The sequence below is a fragment of the Daphnia pulicaria genome, chromosome 1, assembly GCF_021234035.1.
Source record: "Daphnia pulicaria isolate SC F1-1A chromosome 1, SC_F0-13Bv2, whole genome shotgun sequence".
Taxonomy (NCBI): Eukaryota; Metazoa; Arthropoda; class Branchiopoda; order Diplostraca; family Daphniidae; genus Daphnia; species Daphnia pulicaria.
Window position 1 is genome coordinate 26664679 of NC_060913.1, and position 17659 is coordinate 26682337.

At 39.6% G+C, this 17659-nt stretch overlaps 5 protein-coding genes across 14 annotated transcripts in view; 3 read left to right on the plus strand and 2 right to left on the minus strand.

The window, feature by feature from the left end:
- Positions 1 to 17659, minus strand: part of LOC124315050 (lysine-specific demethylase 4C-like) — a 291933-nt gene that overhangs the window by 82149 nt on the left and 192125 nt on the right. The gene's annotated exons all lie outside the window — the stretch shown is intronic.
- LOC124315516 (2-amino-3-ketobutyrate coenzyme A ligase, mitochondrial-like) lies at positions 258 to 2530 on the plus strand. The gene is made up of 9 exons (XM_046781253.1): positions 258 to 369; positions 429 to 661; positions 723 to 749; positions 826 to 900; positions 988 to 1195; positions 1255 to 1438; positions 1512 to 1704; positions 1967 to 2144; positions 2208 to 2530. The coding sequence occupies exons 1-9, from the start codon at positions 351 to 353 to the stop codon at positions 2363 to 2365; spliced, it is 1275 nt and encodes a 424-aa protein (XP_046637209.1). The 5' UTR covers positions 258 to 350; the 3' UTR covers positions 2366 to 2530.
- LOC124316154 lies at positions 2428 to 3893 on the minus strand. The gene is made up of 4 exons (XM_046781926.1): positions 3569 to 3893; positions 3319 to 3506; positions 2868 to 3256; positions 2428 to 2800 (listed from the first exon to the last, which is right to left on the minus strand). Exons 1-4 carry the CDS (start codon positions 3706 to 3708, stop codon positions 2606 to 2608), a joined length of 912 nt encoding a protein of 303 aa, XP_046637882.1. The 5' UTR covers positions 3709 to 3893; the 3' UTR covers positions 2428 to 2605.
- On the plus strand, positions 4469 to 8347 carry LOC124316066 (uncharacterized protein DDB_G0285291-like). The gene is made up of 5 exons (XM_046781808.1): positions 4469 to 5052; positions 6193 to 6380; positions 6664 to 6860; positions 7540 to 7869; positions 7960 to 8347. The coding sequence occupies exons 2-5, from the start codon at positions 6338 to 6340 to the stop codon at positions 8329 to 8331; spliced, it is 942 nt and encodes a 313-aa protein (XP_046637764.1). The 5' UTR covers positions 4469 to 5052; positions 6193 to 6337; the 3' UTR covers positions 8332 to 8347.
- LOC124317895 overlaps positions 10187 to 17659 on the plus strand; it is an 81989-nt gene continuing 74516 nt past the window's right edge. Inside the window, exons 1-2 of one of the 2 annotated variants that reach the window (XR_006912393.1) lie at positions 10187 to 10357; positions 10465 to 10563. The gene's annotated coding sequence lies outside the window, so the exon portion shown is untranslated. The remainder of the gene's footprint in view (positions 10358 to 10464; positions 10564 to 17659) is intronic. The other variant, XR_006912381.1, reaches the window with a different exon arrangement.

Sequence of the window (17659 nt, forward strand, 5' to 3'; positions counted from 1 at the left end):
AAAGTTGATGTAAACTGACGTATAAAAGAGTCAAACATGGGAAACTATTACCGCGCGTTTATAGCTGCTTGATCGATTATTATATCTTACCTTTTATACGAATGCCGTGTACACGATATCACCTTCTTTTTCAGGATCGATAACTTTATTTTGTACAGTTGGAAAACAGCTGACTTTGATAATTACGTTTTGACGCCGTCGTCGTCTGTTGTTGGCCTGTAAAACAAAACGAACGAGGTGGGGGAGGGAGGGTTGTACAACCGAAAATAGACTTTGGGGTTTTTGGAACATTGCCGGGGCTGTCTCAGCTGCGCAGATATATCGGCAGCAGTCGATTCAGTCACGCAACAATGTTCCAAGCAGCAGCAGGTCTGAGAATGAATTATTTCGTATAATTTAGAAATTTTCATTTTGTTTAACATAAAAAGGTCGATCGGGATGGCATTTGTTGGTGAAGAAGAAGAATTTGAGTTATTCGCGTAACAGTTCGGCCCTGGCAGCTGCCCGTCAGCTGTTGGAAAACGAACTGGACTCGATTCGTCAAGCTGGAACTTTTAAACACGAAAGAGTCATTACGTCCAAACAGGCTGTCACTGTTCAAGTTCAAGGACAGCTTCAACCTCTACTCAATTTCTGCGCTAATAATTACCTGGGCCTTTCGGTATTACATTAATTATACATCTTCATTTTTAATTCAGTTTAATTCCATTTTTCTATTATAGAGCCATCCAGATGTTATCCAAGCCGGCGTAAGTGTTATTTTCCTAGAAAAATTTCCTGTTGAAAAAGAAAAAAGATTTTTTAATTAAAATTTCGTGAAAATAGAAAGAAGCTTTAGATAATTACGGAGCGGGACTGAGCAGCGTTCGTTTCATTTGCGGAACTCAGGACATTCACAAGGTCTGCTTCTAGGAAAAAACACATGTGTCCACACTTTCTCTATTTGAATAATAAATTATAAACGATTGTTTAATTATATAAGAAAAGGTGTTGGAGAAGAAGATTGCGGAATTTCACGGCCGCGAAGACGCCATTCTCTATCCGAGCTGTTTCGATGCTAATGCCGGACTTTTCGAGGTCCTTCTCACTCCCGATGACGCCGTCATTTCAGACGAACTTAATCACGCCTCCATCATCGACGGCATCCGGCTCTGCAAGGCTAAGAAATTTCGTTACAAACACAAGGACATGGCTGGTTAGTCAATCAAATCAAATCAAATCTCCATTCACTTTCCCAATTCAAATGCGGTTTAGATTTGGAAGAGAAATTAAAGTCAAGTCAAAATTCACGAATGCGACTGATTGTGACGGATGGAGTGTTTAGCATGGACGGCAACGTGGCACCGCTGAAAGAAATTGGACAGTTGGCTGACCAGTACAATTCAATGATCTTTATCGACGAATGTCACGCCACCGGTTTTTTCGGCGCCACCGGCAGGTAATTTAAATAACCGCCGATTTTTAGATAGTGTCAAAAATTTGCATACATAACTTTTGTTACATGTAACAAGGGGAACGGAGGAGTATTTCGGTCTTTCCAACCGAGTTGACATCATTAATTCAACTCTGGGCAAAGCTTTGGGTGGAGCGGCCGGTGGCTACACGACCGGCCCCAAAGAATTGATTCACCTTCTACGACAACGATCCAGGCCGTACCTTTTCTCCAATTCACTTCCGCCGCCGGTCGTCGCCGTAGCTCAAAAGGTTTTTCTTACTTTACTACTAGAGAAAAACATTTTAAAAACTTATTGTATAGATATATTTCCTGTGACTTTTCAAAAGAAAGAAAAAAGTTTACAGCTGATAGTGTCGGGACTGTAACGTAGTTGAAAATGGCGTGACTCGGGACTTTTTTTTTTAAGGGGGGTTAGCCCTGCAGTTGCACTGCGGCACGACAACTTTTTTAAACAAAAGTTTGTTTACCTTTTCTTTTGAAAAACAACAACTTTTCTTGTTTTTGAAAAAGGCCCTGGAATTGGTCATGGGAGGATCGGGATTATCACAAAAAGTGGCGGCTAACACGACACGATTCCGCCAAGGGATGACATCGGCTGGATTCAAAATCTTGGGCGAGAATCATCCCATTTGCCCAGTTTTCTTGGAGGACGCTAAATTAGCTTCTACCATGGCCGAGCGGATGCTGAGTAAGTAACCCTAATAATTATTATCAGAAAAAGTAAAAAAATCCATCCGGGGGTTATTGACAGGTCGAGGGATCTACGTGATTGGATTCAGCTATCCTGTGGTACCTAAAGGGAAAGCACGAATTCGCGTGCAAATCTCGGCTGCTCATTCGTTTGACGACATCGACCGGACCATCGAGGCTTTCATTTCTGTTGGCCGCGAGTTGGGCGTCATCCACTGAAAAAAAGAACCAAAGACAACACGCACAAGTTTCTCCATCAACCAATCACGGATTTTTTCAAAAACAAAAAAAAATTCAATTGTATTTTGAGCGCGACAAAAAGACAAAGCTATTATTTAAAAAGGGACTAGTTAAAATAAAGGTTTGTCAAGTTGGCAACTACTATCCAAATTTTAAATTATAAAAATTGAGTTTGTTATGGCATATCTACGAAAGGGAATTTAAGTCAACTGGTGATTATCATCCAGAAGAGGAGTTTGTTACTATTTGATGTAAAAGTTCCATGGCGTAGCTCAGAGTGACAGTCGTATTCTTTTGCTGAGCTTCCAGTTTGGCCAGGGCTGAATGGATAGCGTCGACTCTTTGGGGAATATTTGCGGATGGAATCTGAGCAGAAAGACGTTCCGTTGCATTTTGAAGTGAGGTAATGATACCCTGTAAAATTCAAAAAAGAAAAATAGAAAATTACTGACACACATTTTTGTTTTCTGTCGAGTCATACGTGGTGATGGTGCAAATCTTCGGTAATGAAATCCAGTCTGGCCTGCAGGGTGGCGTTTAAGGCTTCCAGCTGGGCGCCAGTCGATGACGTTGGCGATTCTTTCAATTCGGCCAGACTGAGCTTCAAATCGGATATGGTGGCACCGTAAGTGGCCAAAGAGGATTTCAACGAATCCAACTCTTTGCCAATGTTCAACATTTGAGGGGCCTCTTTCAGGCTGTCTTTGATATTACTGACGTCAGATGTCACGGACGTCATTTGTTGACGGAAGTCCTCCAGACCTCGAGAGTAGTTTTGAAGAACGTAGTAATGGTAAGACTGGTTCAAGCCCAGTTCCTTAATGGTTCTCTTCAGACCCAAAATGGTTTCGTCATCGTAAGATGTGGGTACTAGAAAAAGCACTCGGAATGATTAACATGCAGGTTGGGACAGAGAATTCTATTGTGTATACCGTTGGCCAATTTGTCAGAGAGCTGTTGCACTTCTGTGTGGAGGAGCATGACTATCCAGCCGATGACTAGAGTGCCTCCAATGGCAAACGAAATGGATGCGATTTTCAAGATGTTGAAGAAAGAACAAGGCAACTGAGACAGAGTCGGGGACTGAGATCCACTTCCCGCATCTCCTCGTCTCTGCTTCCTGTCAATCGTTGGAGAATGAGTTGATGGAAAACAAGGAGAAATTTTTATTCATCAACTAACCTTTTCGTACGGATCTTTCTTCTCACTTGTATCGTCGGTTGTGGGGCCAAGGCGAATTGCAAATCAGATGCAGATTCGCTGTCACTGCTGGCGGCGTTCAGCAGTTGAATAGCCTCTTTATTCATCACGTTGTTATTCATTTCCGAGACTAACGAATACGCCGATTCATGTGTCTCCTGAATGCAGCAAGGGGGCGGGGAGTTTTTACATATACAATTTCAGCATGAGATAAGAAAACAATAATATCTCTAAAACAAGACGGTTGTTTCATTCACACAGAAGAGCAGCAGAAGACGTGACTGTGATAACAACAGAGATACGTGTAGCCACCTAGCGCTGACTGGATGGCCACCTAGTGGCAAAAATGGCAAACGCTAGAGTCTTTTTTAAATATAAAAGAAAGGTGCAATGAACCGTCGTTTGAGCTGCAGCAGCAATCGGTTAAGATTTGAAAGGGATGAGGAATTCAGGTCGTGAAATTCTTCTTCTCGACAGTTGAGCTCGTGAACTTTTCATCTTCAATGAGGCCCAGCAAGAAGAAGAGGGAAAGTTGATTGCAAGAAATTGACGAACAACACCACCACCAACCGCTGCCAAACTACATGTCAATTTTTGATGATGATCTTGCCAGTCGAGGCCAAATTGCCACCGTGATTATTATCTCTAAATAATGATGATGAATACCGCAAAAAAAAAAGATTGTGAAAAAGTCCTTGGCGCGGTGATTCCACACCTGTGCAGACGATTCTCCAAGAATTTTACATTCGATCGAAAAAAGATGGCGGCGTCTGCAGCAGCAGCCCAAAACAAGATTCTGCAAGGAATATTTATTTCTGCTCATGAAGAAGAAGCTAAAAAGCCAAAGAAGAAGAAGAAGAGAGAAAGGTAACAAGTCGCTCTACTTTCACTATATGCACCAGGATGGTGTGTGTGTGTGTTCCGCTTTTATTCTGTGGTTGCTGTTCCAGTGTTCCAGTGCTCCTGGCGCTGTTTTAGAGAGTCACACACACACAACACCAACAACTCTACACAGCACCCAGCAGGTAGCAGCTCCAGTAGTCGGTAGATCGTCAACCGGTTCGCACGCACGTTTTTATAAATATATATTTTGATTTCGTTCGTTTTTTGTGTGTTGTGTGTGTGCACAGTGAAAATTTTCAGCCAATTGTGCCAGTTGCAGAAATCGTTCGATCGACGTTGGTTCCAACATATCGTGTTTTGAGTTTTAGTTGGTGTGGATAAATATTTTTAACTCGCATGGTTGTGTGTGTGTGTAGTGTGTGTGTAGTGTTGTTTGAGTGTGTGGGGGTGCAAAGTGCCTTGCGGGGGTGATAAATAACAACGGATCGCTTCCGGCCGCTAGACGATGATGGCGTTGTTGTTGTTATTGCAGTAAGGGATTATATTATATCAGCAGTGAACGGATACAACATTCGTCGTCGTCATCAAATCGTAAAGAGAAACGTCAACACGAAATAAAAAAGGTGCGTTAAAAATAAAAATTGTGCAGAATTTTTCCCGAGAAAAGAAAAAAAGAAAAGATATCATTTTCACGCATGGGTAGCCACAGCAATAATCATAATAATGATGATTATTATGGAGGGCTTTCTCCCGAGACATTTTCTCCTGTTTATTTTCGGGAGAGAAACATATTTTGTCGACTGGAAATAAAATCAATGGCCGCAAAGAGAGAAAAACGTTTCCCGACTGGAACCGAAATGGTGAAAATTTGGGCTGAGGGTTGCGACCTTCTTTTTTTTCACGACTTTCACGCCGAGTTCTATAGTCGTGACCCATCCAGTTATTTCAATCAATTTCTTTTAATTCTGCCGAGATTTTCGTTCCACTTGGACGTTGTAACCTCAATTGGCCAATCAGACATTTTCACACATTGGGCGACGATTTGATTTTGATTTTTACCTGTGGAATGTTTGGAATCTCCGCCACCAGGTGAAAACAGGTGTGGGTCACGAAGCGGGTCAGTAGTCTCTCTCCCCTCACACTCTCTTTCCCCTCTATGTAGTACACACTGGTAGTAGTGTGTGTGTGTTGGATGGCCAAGTTCAGTGTGCTTTACATTTTGATTCATTAGAATATAAAAAAGGGGGTCTCTTTATCACGATTGACCCAGATCTTCTCTCCCGCAAGGGGTAGTAGTCCTTTCACTGGACGGAAATTTTCAGCGTGAAATAATCAAATATTAACTGGGTTATAGACATTTCGGACTCGGGAAAAAGAGAGAGGAGATCCTTGTTTCTTTTTATTTGACCGAATAAAATGAGAAGAACCTGTAAGAGATCAGACACGCTCGATTGCCTGATGATAATCCAGTCTATTTTTCCAAACTTTCGCTCATCACGTTGTTTCGTGCATCGGCTGAAAACAAGATGGTCGGAAATTAATTTCTTCTTTGCAATGGGTCAAGTGAAAGTTCAAATTGCCTAAATTGGAAATCAAATATTGAAAAATTCGGTCATGCAGTAGGGGAAAAAAACATATCGGTTAATTGGTTCGTGATTTCCTAATTTTTACCATCTGCTGTCGACGGGAGGAAAAATTTATAATTAGGCAAAATGTCGGTCGTGTAAATTTCTCACCTGTTTATTTTTATTTTTATTGTGTAGAGAATTTTTCCGCAACGGCGAGAGATCCACCCGAGATCTAATGGAACGGTAAAACTAAACCAACAACCCAGACAGAACAACAACAACCCAACAAGGACATAAGAACTTGAACGAAAATTAAGGAGGGGGGGCAACTGCGTGTACAATGGGAAGGACCTCATCACCCGGCCATCAACAGTTCCTTTTCGGTAATTAAAAAAATTTAAAATTTAAAATTTTATTATTTTATTTTGACCTGCTATGACAAATATGTTTTTCCCGGAAGGAATGGACCCCATTTTTCCTTACCTGGTTCCCATACCAAAACAATTTCGCGGTTCACTTTTTTTCGGGAATTTTCTATTTTTCTCTTTTGAGTTTATTCCCATTTTCTTTTTACTGGATTCGTTTGATTGATTTCAAAATGCTTTGAATTATCCCGCTCTCTCAGTCGGGAGAAATTACATTTTCATTTTTTTCGGTATTTTACAGGTTTGTTGGCATTGGGCGTGTTGAGCTGGAGCGTGAATCCGGCGTTGGGCGCCGTCCGTCGCCCGCCCAATTACAATCACGACCACATGCCCGAGACGTCGTTCACGTGCGCCGGTAAAGTCGTCGGCGGCTACTACGCCGATCCCGACGCCGACTGTCAAATGTTTCACGTTTGCGTCCAAGTCGACGAGAATGACGTAAGTCTCATTTGAATATCAAACAACAACAACATGCGGCTGTTGTTGTTGTTGTTATAGACAAGTGAAAGGTTCTTTCTACCTGGAAAAATATACCTGGGAGAGGGAAAGGTATACGAGGTCGTCTTATATTCTTATTATGAATTGGCTCATCTGCGTGAAATATTTCTCGAACATTCGTGAAAGGGGAAATTCACGACGGGAGCGCAATTCGTGTCGTACCAAGCAGGTTAACTCCTCACGAAAGCAGAGCCCCTCCAAATTTCGTTTGTACAGGTACACTGGTGGATTATGGGAGCTGCTGCTACTACTACACAGGTGTACAAAGGGCAAAAGTGAAAGGGAAAAACAGAAAATCATATTTTTCACGTTGCGAGCTGGAGGGAAATTAACCCATTGTTTTCGTGCGTGTTGTTTGTGAGCTCGGCCTATTATCTAGTCGGTCACGCTGCTGTTGTAGGGGATGGGAATGGGGGCTTCTAAAGAGAGCTAGACGTTTCTCTTTTGTTTTATCGCCAAAATGTTATGTACTAGAGAGTGGCGTCTACAAGAAAATCTCGTTCGTGAACTTGTCACGATCACGATGCACCTTTTTTTTCTATTTTCTGGATTCTCCTTGGCACGAATTGAGACAAGAAAAGTTAATTAAAAATATTATTTTGTCGACTTGGCTGGGCAGGTGAGGGATTTCAAATTCATGTGCCCAAACGACACGGTTTTCGACCAGGAGAATTTCATTTGTGCCAACTGGTTCGAAATCGACTGCCGTTCGTCCACCTTTTTCTACGACAAGAATCTGCAACTGTTCCAGCCCAACGTCGAGTCCAACAAGACCAACAGTGGCACATCTTCTTTATCGGCCGGAACTGAGGAGCCGTCGGAGCAGCAAAAGCGCCAACAGGAGCAACAACTTAAACAGCTGATGGTCCTGGAGGAGCAGCAGGCCGCCCAGGTGCTCAAACAACAACAGGTGATTGACCAGCACGAGCGACGTCAACAAGAGCATCAGGTATATTCGACTTTCTAAATAATTTGTAATCAACTTTGGGTGACGAAATAATTCCGGATTGGACTAAAAATAAAACTCTTATTTCCACAGAGAAATCAATTGAAAATCATTCAAGACCAGCAAAAGCAACAGGAGAAACAACAAGGACGAAAAGTGACGACATCGGCGTCACCAGTAGCCGCCCGATCCATCGGCGTGTCAACGACGACAGCCACGCCCTACGTGGAGGAAAAGGGTGAAGAATCGGTGATTGAATACGATTATTATTATTACGATTACGACGATAGTTTGGAGCACGGCAATTTCTACGCCAATGACGACTACGATCCCAAAGCTCCTGGGCGGATCATCGATCCTACCAACGCCCGACCTCCTCTGCTCCCCATCGTCCCTCCTTCCACATCCGTCGCCAAGACGACAACTACTCCGCTGGAAACGACAAATAAATCCCATAAATTATAATTTTTTTTTAATTAATCAAGAATTCATATTCCAAACTTATTTTTGTTTTGTAATAAACACACACAAATTTTTGCACCTTTTATTAATTATAATGCCCCCCAGTGAATTTTTAAATAATATGAAATTATGTTTTTTTTAAATGAAATCTTAAAGTGTGTCTATGTCGGCAATTTGTACAGACATAAAAAAATTTTTAAAAAAAGAAATTCTATTATCTAATAATACGTCCCATTGACTCCTCCCCCTTTTTCAAAAGACCAATATTTTTTTATTCCTTTTCCCTGAAAAATTATTAATTATTATGCGTGTGATGTGATTCTGTTGGTGTTGTCTGTGTGTGTGAGCAGTTGAAATTCTATTTTTGTGGGTCGACGTGCGAAAATTTGTGTGGTCGTCTCTCTGATATTGCGATGAAGAAATAAAGAAACAAATTCAAAAAAATGAAATTGTCTGTCGATTAGATATTTGATTGCGGTGTAAGGAAAGATTCGATTCACTTTTTCTTTTGTTGCCTAAATTATATGTCTTTAAGCGTTTGGCCATTTTTTCGGCTGATATCTTATATGATGGATGATGAATTTGCGGTTGCAGGCCGATTATATACAACGTCCGCCAAGACTTTCGATTCTTTTTCGTGAAAGCCAAACATGTTCATCCGCACGGTCGGAATGGAAAGTTTTGGTTTTTTCACGGATTTAATCAAATCAAAATGCATTAAATTACAAAAAAATTTATTGGAAACCCCGCCCTGGTTTTATTTTATTTTTTAAATGATGTCACGCGTGTTTGAATATTTGAACGAAAAATCAGGTGAAGAATTTCTAGCTGGAAACTATTTGCCGGAGAGATATTTTTACCTACTGCTGCTGACACCATAACTTGCTTACATTCAGTCCGTGATGGAAAATAACTCGGCACTTTTGCAAACGTGAAACAAATCGATTTCGGTCGTCGTCGGGAGGGGATAGCCGAATAAGGGAGTGGCTGGTTGCTCTGCAATCTTTTTCCTAGGACAGAGAGAAAAGAAGCTTTCTAAATCCGGTTTCACAGCTGGCTGGCTGAAATCTAATGGCTATATATACTATATATGTAAGATTACACACCAGTACTCGTTATATGTTATAACCCGAGAAAAATAGATGGAAAAATCGGCAGAACTTTCACCGATGACCAAATAAAAGTTTCGGGTTGAAAAATCAATTTAAAATGTGGAAAATAAAATTTTAAAAAATTGAATGGTGTCATGGAGGTGCGCCCCGCGCTGTTTGAACAAATAATATCAGGTGATTTTGCGTATACCTTTGGATGGATGGAGGGAAAGAGATTTTTAAAAGTAAATGTCAAAGTGAAGGGCTTGTTAATCTCATCATGATGGCCTCTCTTCTTCACTGTCGACCTTGGGCCAGACTGGCCACTACATCTCCTGTCAACTATAAGCGACTCTCCTTCGTGCAGGAAATGACCTCCTCTCTCCAAATAGCCACTCGAATGTTAAGTTTGGAAATTTTTGGTTTGGTGTTGTGACAGGGGTTCGGTCGAAAACTATAATTATCTGCGGGTTTCGGGCAAATTTTTACTTTTATCTTGAAAGTGGTTGGGGGACTAAGTAAAACTGGTTGAGACAAATTTTTCAAAAATAATCACGATTAAGGGTGTTGAGCGAAAACTGATGTTAACATTTTTGAGTGGTTTGAATTTAAGGGGAATCGATCTTAATTATTTCAATCGATATCTTAATCAGTAATCACTAATCAAGGCTAATTGAATTTTCGTCTGCTGTCGACCTGTCGTCTTGATTTGCGAATTTCGAAAAAATGGCGAAGGTTACACGTCGACGTCGTTACGAAGAAAAATGTGCACATGGCTACACAAAAAATTGCACAAGAAATAAAATTACAAAATGTGGTCGTCGTGTCAACTCATCTGGTCGTGTCTATTCTTAGAATCGCTTAATGGACAAGCCCCATGCTGTTTTTCCACAATAAAAGCATAGGAGCTTAAAATAGAAGAGTTAAACCTGATTTAAGTATGAGAAATGTTAGTTCCTGCTTAGCATTGAACATGTAAGCCCCTTGTTGATGCATGAGGAGTTAGTTACTTAGTTTGCATTACACAACCTTTTCTTTATTGCAGATTCGGAGTCAGAGCCAGCCATCATAACCTGAACAAGAAATTCAAGTTTTGCTTGTGCTGGTATTGACCAGTCACCAGCAAAAATCCCTCATCACTTGGGTAATTATTTTCGTTACTGTTATCAATCTGTGAATTGCTACCATTTTAATGATGCAAGACTTGTGTGAATGCACTATGCACTGTGTCACATGGAAACCTTTAATTCTTCTCTTTGTTAAAAATTTGGGTTTACCCACTGTTCAATTTTCAACTTAAATTTCTTAATACATGTTTCTTTTGTAACCCTTTTTTTAGATGAAAATCATCCTGTTTTGGATTGGAGAAACTACTGTTGTTGGAGCTCTTTCTCAAAATCTTCTTTGTCCTCATGTACTCCCATGTGAGGTGTGGGTGTATTCACGAGGACACTCTTTTGCTTTCCCTCCTGGTGGATTCAACTCTTCTGCAGATGGATCGAGCACTTTGTGTATGGAAGCCTGGCTGTATTTCCCAGGCTGAAAGGTAGGAGAAAATGTCTCTATTTTTCCTTTTTGACTTTTTGGATGGCGCTGATTGTAAATCGTAACATAGTACGATATACGATTATTCCTGAGCTATGAGACTGGAACTGTTTTCTCTCACCGTTTTGGCCGTTTTTGTTGTCGTTTCGTTTAGGTTTTATTAAATAACTCATTGGTAGAACGACTACAGATTTCGGTTTTGTTCTCACAACTTTGTCTGTGGGTTAACAATAAAATTCAAAAATATTTGAACCTTCCACACTTGAAGCAAAGGGCAACAATTTTCTAACCAAGCAGGATTTGCCGCCATACCAGCACTTGCCTGTTAATACAATAGATGGCAGCCATTGTCGGTTTCCTAAATGACCTGAATTACAAATCAGTGTTATCGTGAGAAATCAGTTTACCTTTAATCGGGATTCATTCAAATTGACTTTATCTCATAGGCACGGTTTGAGTAAAACTTTGATTTTATTTTCTTTGTTTAGAAACATACAAATGGGAAACGTAATGCGAGATAGAAAAAAGAAGTAAAATTAATTCTCGTCTGCGTTGGATAAGAGTTCCAGGTTTTGTGTTGGGCGCGTCTGAATGGTTGGCGGATTCCGGGGTACAGGTCGACACGGGACTCGACGTCAGCTCATTATCGACATTTGCCAGTTGTAGAATTTTGTACTGGCGAAACCAGCGGGCGCTGGTTCGATCAGCAGAGGCCATAACTTCTCCACAAGATAAACAGCAGAAAACCTTTCGATTACAGGTTGTTGAAGCTTGACTGATTCAGTATTCACACTTCGCGACTATTCCTGCCAATCGTCGTTCTATTTTCGCCGACGTTTGTTGTCTACTTCCGTAGTGCATTCCACGTATCGCTTAAGGCAATTACTTTTCTTACTTTCCTTCAGTTTAATCACTTGTGGAATCAGCTGACCAAATTTGTCCAAAGCATCGCAAACTTCTTGTGAAATAGTTGCTCCGTCGTCAATCTCTTGTTTGATTCTATCCAGTCGTCTGTGCAATAAATCCGTAGGCTATCTTCCTTGTCTTCTGTTTTCAAGTACCAATCCGCTGCGTAATCGGTACCTTCTTCTACTCTAATCAACTGGCGGCCATTCGTTATAGTTTTCTGGTTAATCTGAATGTTGTTGAAGTAATTGCAAGACTTCGGTGCGATTTTTTTCTTCATAATTTCTCTGGAAGTAGTCACGCGTTTCTTCAGTCACTTTGAATCCACTTTCAATAAAAAAATTTATAACGTCAATTAAATTTTCCTTTTTGTAAGAGTAGCACAAATAAGTGAGAACATTCCATCCGTATTTATCTTTGCAATTGATGTCCATCCCATTTTCAATTAAAAGTCGAATAATGTCGATGAAATTTTCATTTTGATACCTTCTGCACAAATAAGGGAGAACATTCCATCCGTATATGTTTTTGCAATTGACATCGATCCCATTTTCAATTAAAAGTCGAATGATGTCAATTAAATTTTCGTTTTTATAATTCAAGCACAATTTAATGAGAGCATTCCATCCGATTTCGTTTTTGCAATTGATGTCGATCCCATTTTCAATTAAAAGTCGAATAATGTCGATAAAGTTTTCATCTTTATAATGTCCGCATAATAAAACGAGAGCATTTTCTCCGTAAAAATATTCTTTGCAATTGACATCGATCCCATTTTCAATGAAAAGTCGAGAAATGTCAATTAGATTTTTGTTTTCGTAATTTTCGCACAATAAGGTGAGAGCGTTATATCCGTAATCGTTTTTGCAATTGATATTGATCCCATTTTCCATCAAAAGTTGAATGATTTCAATTAAATTTTCGTTTTTGTAAAATTGGCACAATCTAGTGAGAGCATTACTTCCGTCGTTGGTTCTGCAATTGATGTCGATTCCCTTTTCGATTAAAAGTCGAGTAATATCAATTAAACTTTCGTTTGTATAATGTTGGCACAATAAAATAAGAGCATTATCTCTGGATTGGTTTTTGCATTTGATATCGATCCCATTTTCAATGAAAAGTTTAATAATGTCAATTAAGTTTTCCTTTTTGTAATTTTCGCACAAAAAGGTGAGAGCATTACGTCCGTATTTGCCTTTGCAATTGACATCGATTCCCTTTTGAATGAATGGTCGAATAATGTCGATTAAATTTTCGTTTTCATAATGTTTGCACAATAAAGTGAGAGCATTCCGTCCGTTTTCGTTTGTGCAATTGATATCGATTCCATTTTCAACGAAGAGATTGAGGATTGGCAAAAAACTTTTGTTTTCATGTTGTTTGCGATTTTTGCACCACAAAAGGAGAGCATTTCTACCCTTCCAGTCCGTTGTATTGACGTTGGCTCCGAGTTTGATCAAGAGACTAAATATTTCAACCAAATTTTCACTTATCTTTTCGTTTCCTGCTAAAAGTAAAAGCGGTGTCAATCCAATTCCAACCTTGTCATTGATATCCGCACCTTCTTGTATCAGTTTTTCGATTTCTTCCACGCTTGGGTTCCCTACCTCAAGTAACACAAACATCCGCCATGAATTCTAAAAAGAACAAAACTGTTTATTGCATGATAAAAATTAAGAAAACGTTTGCCTTACCTTCCGGTTAATTTCTGTGAGTTGATTAACAACATCAGACGAAGTAATTCGATTGTTTGGATCTTTTTCTAACATTTCTGTGATTATATTACAAATTTCTCCCGTTTCTATGCGTAAACAGAGAAATTTTCGTAAAAAATTATATTGATATTCACAATTATTAGTTTTTCATACAACTTACTGGGAAGATTGTCTGGTTTATTTGTTCGTAAGTTGTTTTGAATTTGATGACTTGTGGTGCCAAAAGGATGAATCCCTCCCGAAATGAAATAGCCAAAGACGAGTCCTTCTGCGAATACATCGCTCTGGACTGTTCCTCTTTTCTGAATTTCGTTTTCAGTAGAATTATCTCCGTCCAGTAATTTCAATATTTCCGGTGCAAAATAATCGTCTGTTCCTCTCACTCCGCTCATTGTGAAAGAACCTCTTTCGTTGACTTGTTTACTGAAACCAAAATCGGCCCATTTCATCACCATTTTTTGGGTTGTAGAATTCAAACTGATCAGCACGTTCTGCGGCTTGATGTCGCGATGGACTAATCCCATTTGATGAATGTACTCGAGTCCTTTAGCCAACTGAAGTAGAGCTTTCATTTTTTTCGGCATTGGGCCGCGATATTTTTTCGTGTCATTTTCATTGAGAAACAGTCTATCTAACGAGGCATCACACAATTCAAGAGCGAAATATCTAAAAACAAAATTTATTTTCGAAAAAAATTTTAAGAAGTCTAATTTGAAAACTGTTTGATTTTTAAATACTTGAAGTCTTGGTCCTCTTCCACGTGAAATAATTTGATGACGTTGGGATGATGTAACATTTTCAGGGCCTTCTCTTCTCTTTCGTTGCTTGCAGCGTCCTTAATCAAAATTCGTTTGACGGCCACTTTAGTTTCACCCCAAACCCCTTGATAAACAGTGCCAAAGCCTCCTACCCCTAAAACGTTTTGACGATCAAACGTCAGCATGCTAAAAATGAATTAACTTGCCTACAACACAATAAATAAAGTTCTGCTTTCGCTCAACTGTATTTAGCTCAACAACAGTACCTACAGCACTTGTAAATCTAAACTAGTGATAAAACTACTTTATCTGATTTTGATAACTTGATAAGCACATAGCCATGGGATCCATCAATATTAGGCTGTTTTGTAGCCACCTTTATTATCTTTGTCTATTTTGAAATCGTTTAACTCTGCAATGTTAAATAAAATACAAAATTTTTTTATTTGAATTCTGACATTGTAACCAGCGTGCAATTTCTTTAAAACTGTTAATAGGCCCTACGGTTTATATATTTTATCGCTGCTGAAACAGTTGACATAATAATTTAACGGCAATGATTAAGACAACAAGTGATGTGGTGATTTTATTTCATGAATTCTCTTTTATGTACAGTCATCCTTTGAGACGCTTTAAAAATTTAAAAAAAAAAATGCAAATTGTGCAAACTAAAACTCAATCAGCTAAAGCCTTCTCCAAATCCTATTAGTCTCCGATAAGTTATCCGCGACGCCAATCCAAACTCATTTAACCTCCTAATCGAATCCAACGAAACTTCCCCGTAAAGTAAGACGTAGTAGGTTATTAACGCCTGATTAAAAACTCAATTGTGTCCATTACTTTATACGGGTACAGAGAGATATTCTGGCGGTTTGTTAGAGTGCCGAGATTTTCCTTTTCACCGCGAGTACAAAAATGACCCGAGGTCCTGGACTACCTCGACAGTCCCCTTCAGTTTCTTGAGCATTTTGAGCGTTGACGTTTTGCCTTCTGCAGTCACGTTATCCGGCGCAAACGTCACGCGTGCAATGTATAGAAAAAGTCACTTTCAGATTGGACCCCGTCAAGGAATCGGATGGATGTGACTCAACTCTGCGGGGTATTTTGACAGTTTCTTTATTCTTCGAATGCAGAAGGGACCTGAAATCTTCACCGCCCTGAGCAGTCACGTTCGGTTTGGATCCCGTCAAGTTGACGATCCGGCCGCGATCGGACAAGTTCACGACAAAGTTCTTCTTCAAACTGCTGTGCCCTTTGTTGTTATTCAAACTACTGAGAGGCTTAATCGGAATGATCAGGTTAGACAATTCAACGCTTATCTGTTTTGTTTTAAGTGTTTTTCGGTCTACATCTTTGCTAAAGCTCGTAATCAATTATCTATACTGTTTGATGCGTGACAGTATAGGTAGTACTGATGGCTAATGGAACGTAAAGTATCCCCTGTACATGTACAAACATCGATGCAGATAATAGAATTCATGTTAGAACAAAACAGATTTTATTTTCTTTGTTAATCATAAGAAATGGAAACGAAATGTGAGGCAATTAAAGTAGGAAATGTAAGCGAAAATCTTATTCTCGTCTGCTGTGGACAAAGTTTGTGTTGAGCGTCTCCGGGTTGGCTTATGGTTGGCCGATTCCGAAGGGCCGAAATGGGACTGGAAACCAGCTAATTATTGGCATTTAGGCCTACAATGCTAGAATTTTAGTTTTTCTATTCCTAGTGTTGCGTCCTTTTTTAACATTTCCTTAATGGCATTAGACGCTTCCTCCCAAGACGATTGCCACCTCATTTGAGCTTCCTCAATCTCACCGCTGGGAATGTAAAGCATTGGTTGTATTTCAAATAATATGCTCTTCATGATGTACTTGTCGAAAACTTTGGCGTGCATTATGGCGGAGTGATGCATCTTGGCGCAGAAATATGACGTTATTTGAAGGGACTTGTTCAATTCTTCAATTGCATTCTCCTCAACTCTTTCGGCGGAAAAGTCAGTTAGTAATGCTACAATGCACTTTTTTTTTAAAATTAACTTTGATGAGCATAGTAAAGTGACTGGACTTTTAATGTTCTTGTTCCATGGGAAGAAGTAAAATGACAGTAGCCTGTTATAAGTCAACCCCTTTTACATTTCCCTGTTATTTAAGGACTCGAAATGAGAAATTTCACATCAAAAGTTCAAACTTTGTGACGATTAAAAATTAAATCGCAGCTTTAACATAACTCTAAAAGTGAAATTTGTTGTATCTTCTAATTCATGTGACTTGCCTCTAGGCAATTCTCCAATACGTTTTTGAAGTTGTTACTTACCGCTGATTATAGATCAGCAGACACCATATCTTCTCCTCAGGATAAACAGCAGAAAACCTTTCGATTATATTTAGGGGCCTAGGTTGTTGAATACTTAACTGCTTAAACACTACTGTACTTGTCTTCACCACTATTCCTGCCAACTATTTTCACCGACATTTGTTGACAACTTGCGTCCTGCAATCTTCCACAAATCTTTTAAAGCAACTCGCCAAATTTTGCAGAACAGGCCAAGCCCCCTCCCTCCCACCCCCCGCTAAAAAAACGGAAAATTGATGCAGATCATACATATTAAATCATTTGAATTCATGTTAAAGCAAAAATGATTTTATTTTATTTTCAATGAAGTATAGAATTATAAAAATTGGATTGAACGCACTAAGCCATAATCTTCAAGGGTTCCAGGTTTGTGTTGAAGTTGAGTGTCTGGATGTTTGTCCAATTCCAGGGGAGGAAGACATGGGACTCGGAACGTTTGATGCCAATCGTTTCCATTTCGGATGTTTCTTATCTGATTGAAATAAAGATTCAGGCTCAAACATTTGTCACGCAATAACCCCAGAACACGAATGTCATCTTGATGGGTCGAAGCTTTTCTGTTTGATGGTCCAAGTTTTGGTCTTTAATTCAACTCGCTTGTCTTGCCACTTTTGAATGTCTTCGATGTCGCCTGCTTTTTCTAAGGTTTTCTTCAATTTATTTTCGGCCTCTTTTAACATTTACGCGGGCATATTCAAGCGATTCTTCTGTATAGGCTCATGACAAAAAAACGAAATCGAAACTGCCAACTTGAATTTGCTGCTGTTGTCCCATAGTCTTTTATTTTTTCGCTTAAATTTCCTTCCGCTTTTTCAGTTTCCCGCTGAAACTGTTTTTCCTCTCTATTTTTGGCTTCCAATTTGCTCCTTATCGTTTCTTCTATTCTCTTCTTAATCTTGTCCGAGTGTCCGTGATATTTTTCTTCTTTACACGATTCTTACTTTCCTTGCAGGCTTCAATTACTTG